The following is a 6,000-nucleotide window of genomic DNA, read 5'->3' as shown; positions in this document are numbered from 1 at the left end:
TACCAGGGCCTCACCACCCTCTCAGTAAAGAATTTCTTCTGTACATCTAACCCAATTTTCCCCCTCTTTCAGTCTGAACCTATTCCCCCTTGTCCCACCACTACAGTTCCCGATGAAGAGTCCCTCCTCAGCTTCCTTTTAGGCCTTTTCAGATACTGGAAGGCTGCCATGAGGTGTCCATGCAACATTCTCTTCTCTAGGCTGAACAGAACTTAATAGACACTAATCCAGCATGTCCCTTACCCTTCTGAGTAGCTGTTTTTGTGAGTAAACCTCTTAACTTCAGCACAGCTTGCTCCTTTTAACAGTGAGGACAAACTCGTAGAGCTGTACAGGTAGGAATTTCACACAGAATTTCACTGTGCTTACTTATCTTCACCTTACTGGTGCTCCTGCCCATCTATCCTACCCATCCATGTCTTTCATGAGCATTTTTACATGGATTAAAACACACTAAAGAGTCATCTTGAAGCCAGTGCTGTAGAACAGCACTTTATGGCTTCCCTAGAGATACTATAATAACATACAGCAGCAATGGTAAAGTTGTCAAAAATTGCCTGTGTTCCTACATTTTATGAGAGCACCTTCTTTCCATGCAAAACCAAAAAGCAAAGTGCCTGTGGCTAATGCCTTGATACGTTCCTTATCACTTACTCCTGTATGTTTTCACTCATTCTTGTTCCACCTTTTTACCAGCCAACATCACTGTTTGCATAAAAAGATGTTTTGAAAGTCCTTTCAACACTGCTAGTAAAAGAGGTTCTCTGTTTTAAAGAATGAGCTCTGTCTTTCATCAGTAAATCATTTTCCCCCATTTTATGCTTCCTTCTTGTGCATTCTGATGCCTGTCTGCAGCTGGAAGGACGACTGTAGATGTTGTCACAGTAATGATACCATTAGAGCATGATAGCTGAGGGGAAAAATGTGGCAAAACTGGTAATAATTTTTCAGAGGATAACTGGTACAAGCCAGGTAAAAACTGATTAGCTTTTGGACACCATGACTTTGCAGGAATTAATTTGATATTATAGTTACAATTCTCCCCTCCAATAGTGTTGCAGTGGGGATACTGCAACATACATATACCAAACCAGGAGTCCCGTGGAAAGGAAATACATATGGACAGACAGATTCTTGATAGCTGTTTCAGAGAGATGTTTATTTCTCCAGCCGCATGGCCGGAGCTCTGCCCAGGAACTGTTCCAGTCACGGGACCAAGGGTCCTTCTGCCCGCGCAGGGAACACAAACCAACCAATGGGAACGAGGCTGAGCAGGGGCAGGGAAACCCCGTGTCTGTCCCCTCAGGGCCCCTCTCCCAGGGCTACACAGCGGGGAGAGGAGACCCCAACACAATAGGATTATATAAAACTGTCAAATTAGGGGCTTAAAATGCTTTATCAATGACAATACACATTTGTGGGTGCTTTCAGCACAGGTGCAGAGTAAGTTCTGATAGGGAGAGGCATAATGGGAATTTTCCAACAGGGCAACTGTGCATCCATTAATGGAGTTTACAGTGTTTGTGCTGCTCTTTCAGAGGGAGATTCAGATGCCAGTTTTTAGAACTGTGTCAACAGAAGGAATTCAGTGCCTGTAGGAGTACACGATACTCCAAATGAAAGGAGGCAAAATCTGGATATTTTGAAGGGTGTAATTCTAATCTTCACTTGTGTTTTGGGCTTGTGAGCAAGGGAAAGAAGAAAACCTGGATTCTATCGCTTGGGAAAGGTGTTTGCTGAGCAGAATGTCAGCTCCACCCGCAGGGGCAGGGGGGGAATGCAACAGGGAACGGAGGGGACCCTGCTGGTGCATTTTGGAGGGAAACTGGGAAAATCACAGCGACAACGCTGATCCGTGAATAGTCATGCTGTTTCACCTGAGAATTTAAAAGACATTCTATTCCATGCTGTCACTCGTTGCTTTTCTCTGTGCTGCTTTTTAAAGTCACCTCGCAGGAACAATTTTTTTTTTTTTTTTTGCGGTGGGCAGACCCTGCCCAGGCTACCTGGCCCTCTGGCTGGGATCTTACGTGGAACCAAGTAATGGAGGTGAAGTTAAACTCACCGTCGATTCTCACTAAAATGGAGTTCAACAGAGTAGACTCATGCCTGAATATAATTTTTCTGCTTTGATTTAATGATATGGATTGTTGCTCACGACATCTCTACATCTTCTCAACAATTGCAAAGTATCACTGAACTACTTCAGGCTGTTTGTTTGTAAGCAAGACTCATTTTTGGCAGGTTTTTTTTATTTACCTCCTGCTTATTCTCCACCTGCAGCTGTTATTCCCAGCAGAAAGCAGTGGTGTGCTGCTCTTCAGGGCTCACTGACAGAGGGAAAGGACAGTGACTGATAATGCTGCCTAGAAACAGATTTGACTCCAGAGTAATAGACCTGGCTTTGAGCTTGTCCTGGTGTGTCTGTAATTCCCACCTGTGCAAGAGCAGAACTAGGCCAGGCATTTTCAGTTCTCCATGGCAAGTCAGTGGCAACATAACAAGCTCCGCCTCATGTCTGTCTTGATCCATGCGGCTCCTTGAGGGTGGCAGGCAGGATACGGTGATGGAGTTACTGCCATGGCACCAGACAGACCATGGATGGCTCTGAAATCAATGAACAGCCTGGGAGCTTCATGCTGAAATAGATTTAGAAAACAAGGGAGGAAAGGCTTAGGGATGTCTCACAGGATCACAAATAAAAGATATCCCAAAATCTTGTGTGTATTGGGTGTACTTTAACTTAGTTCATTGCAAGCAGTTTGGATATTGGAAGAATAAGTCAGTCCTACTTTCTCTTGTTCTTTTCCTCTTTCTCATTTCCAAAGCAATACAGAGCCTCTAGTTTGTCTCTCTTCTCAACCAAAGGTGAACAAAGAGTCAGGATCTAATTTGGGATACAGCTCTGTACATTTCAATCACTTTTTTTTTTTAAATTTTAATGGCCCTAGCTGACTATGTTTTGAATTAGTCTCCAGAGACTGAATGGTTCTGTTTGTTTTTAATAGATGTGACGGAACAGATTTTTGTTTATTCTGCTGTTGATAAATAGTTTCCTCACCAAAATAAAAATATTTATCTCACTCTAATTTGTTTTTTTCTAGAGGTTAACCAAAGTGCCTTGCTCAGTTTCTTTTCCCATTTTTGTCTAGAGAAAACAGCTATAACACTCCAGACACTCTAGCATATCAAATATGAATGAAAAGAATATTTCTTATGCAATTACATGTTTCTGGCATTTTTCTGTTCATTAGACATCATTAAGTTAATGTTCTGTTTGTCAGTGTATATTTCTAAACAGCGACACACTGTGAGAGAGAATGTTTTTCCTTCTCTCAAAGCACTGAAAGTCCATTGAGATTTCCAAGTTTATTTTTTACTGAGAACTAAGTATGTGTTGGGACCTCTAGCTGAAAACACTGTTGAAACACCCAGCTAGTATTTATAGTTATTTTATTGCTACCTTATGGCCAGGTGATACTAAACTAATTGTGTCAAACTTTCTTCTTGATTTCCTTCCTTCACCCAATCCCTTAATTACCACTCAACCCTGAAAGTTTCCCCAAAGTAGCCAAGTCTCCATGTGCTGAAGGTCTGGAAAGCAGCTGGCTACTAACTTATACGAAACTCTTCCTAAGGTTATGTGGTAGTCTGCAGTGTTTTTCAGTGGGTCTGAAAGGTATGTCTGGAGATGCTGAACACAAATGGATGGTATCAGCCTGAGCTGAATCTGCCTTTTATGCCAGGGAATAGAGACCGGGCTCTGAAACTAGGATCTGCCTCTGAGATACTGAGAGGACCTGAACATGTCTCCCATGTTTCAGCCTACCTGATTATCACAGAGAAGTGCTTTCTACTGCTGGAGTCACTCTGTTGACATGAAATGATGACACTGGTGATTTAGGAGGGCTGAGGGCTTTGCATGTGGCACCCTCATCCTGGTGTGCAGATGGATTCCCAATAGGAAGGCTGAGCTGGGAATTGCAATAGGTGTGCAAGGTTGATACTGCTGCTCCTTGGTTTGTGGGTGGCTTCTCTACCAACTCTCCCTCACTCTGAGCACTGCAGCAACAACCCCAGAGGGCTGGAACACCCATCAACCACCCCCATTCCACCCGGGGATATAACCCTCAGCGTATTCTCTTCAAAGACCCAACCACACTAGTGTGCACAGAAAATCATAGAATATCCTGAATTAAAAGAAACCCAAAGGATCATCAAAAATCCAACTCCTGCTCCTTCACAGGGCAACCTCAAGAATCCCACCGTGTGCCTGAGAGTGTTGTCCAAATGCTTCTTGAACTTTATTAGGGTTGGTACCATAAGCACTTCCCTGGGGAGCCTGTTACAGTGCGCACCACCATCTGGGTGAAAAAACTTTTCCTAATATCCAACCTAAACCTCCCCTGACACAGCTTCATGTCATTCCCTCAAGTCTTTTCACTAGTCACCAAGGAGATGAGATCAGTGTTTGCCCGTCTGCTTCCCCTCACAAGGAAGCTGCAGAACAGCCGTGAGGTCTCCCGTCAATCTCCTCCAGGCTGAACAGAACAAGTGCCCTCAGCCGCTCCTCGTAAGAGCTGCTGCTTTAGAATCAGTACTGCTGGCAGTGGCATGATCTGCTTTTGCGTTTCCCGTGCCCCCGGTTTGCTACATTCTCCCAAAAGTATCTTAATCCACAGATTTTTCTGTGTACTTTTTGCAGGATGTACTTTGTGCGGGGTGCACTTTGACTGGGCAGGCGGGGTGATCCCGCCCCCGGGGCTCCTGGCTTGAATCCGGGGTAGATACGGAGCGCTCGGGGCGGCCCGCGGGGGGTCAAGGTGCGGGGAGGGAGGACGGGACGGAGCGGGTCAGCGTCGCCGACACCGTCGGGCAAGACCGGTGCGACCTCTGCCGGGGAAGAGAGCCAGGCACCGAGAGGGAGGGCGGGTCGATGGGTGCCGGCGGCGACGCCCGTAGCGGGACTTCCCTCCCTCTCTTCTTCTCTGCGCTCCGCTCCGTTCGGTGTCCGCGGTGAGGCGGGAGTGGGCGTGGCGCCGGAGCGGAGCCCCGCAGCAGCTGGGGTCTCCGCTCCCTCCCTCCCCCGGCGGCCTCGGGCCGGGCTGCGAGGCCGGAGCACCTCGCGGCCGGGGCGGGGTCAAAATTTACCGGGTCGGTCCTCAGCAAGGCAGCGAGCGAGGGACTCGGCAGGAGGCGGAGGGAGGGCGGGGAGCAGCGGAGCATCATCTGGCGGGGAACGCGAGGGACCAAATGACTGTGAGGAAGGGCGGTAGCCGCCACCGCCGCCGACAGAGGAGCGAGCCGCGGCGCAGCGGCAGCAGCAGCCCCGCTACCCGAGGCCTGCTGGGCGGCGATGGCGGCGGGCGGCGGCGGGGCTGAGCAGTGCTGAGCCGGGCTCGCCGCCCGCGGGCGCCGCATGGCGCGGGCCTGATGCCGGAGCGCGGCCCGGCGCCGCGGCGGCGCTGCGGGAACAGGAGGAGGATGGCGGGGCTGGTGTGGAAGTGGCCGCGCACCCGCCTGCCCGTGGGCGCCAGCGCCTTGGGCGTCTTCGTCCTCTGCTGGCTCTACGTGTTCCCCGTGTACCGGCTGCCCGACGAGAAGGAAATAGTGCAGGGGGTGCTGCTGCAGCAGGGCAAGGCGTGGAAGAGGAACCAGACTGCGGTCGCCCTGTTCAGGTACCGCCGTGCGCGGCCCAAGGGCAGTGGGGACGAGCATCCGGGAACGGGCAGCCACGCGAATCCGGGGCCCGGAGCCCACCCGGGCGCCCTCCCCACCCCGCCGAGCTCCCAAGCTATTCTTTCTTCCCCGACCCTTTGTTTTTTCCCAGCGGGCGGCAGGCAGGCAGGGCCCTTTCTGCCCAGCAAAACTTTTTTTGGGGTGGCTCCGTTCGCTGTGGGGAGTAGAAGGGGCTCGGCGCGGGGGATGGAGGCTTATCCTCGCAGGGATACCTTTCCAAGGGGGATGAGGTTTCCGGGGATTGCGGCGGTTGCCCGCACA

At 49.8% G+C, this 6,000-nt stretch overlaps 1 protein-coding gene across 2 annotated transcripts in view; it reads left to right on the top strand.

The window, feature by feature from the left end:
* Positions 1-5,379: 5,379 nt before the first annotated feature.
* ST8SIA1 (ST8 alpha-N-acetyl-neuraminide alpha-2,8-sialyltransferase 1) overlaps positions 5,380-6,000 on the top strand; it is a 124,842-nt gene continuing 124,221 nt past the window's right edge. For both annotated transcript variants that reach the window (XM_039570375.1, XM_039570374.1), the window contains exon 1: positions 5,380-5,678. In XM_039570375.1, the coding sequence (XP_039426309.1) occupies positions 5,434-5,678 (245 nt within the window). In that variant the 5' untranslated portion in view covers positions 5,380-5,433. The remainder of the gene's footprint in view (positions 5,679-6,000) is intronic.

Source organism: Corvus cornix, chromosome 1A (assembly GCF_000738735.6).
Source record: "Corvus cornix cornix isolate S_Up_H32 chromosome 1A, ASM73873v5, whole genome shotgun sequence".
Lineage (NCBI taxonomy): Eukaryota > Metazoa > Chordata > Aves > Passeriformes > Corvidae > Corvus > Corvus cornix.
This window is presented reverse-complemented; position numbering and strand designations above follow the sequence as displayed.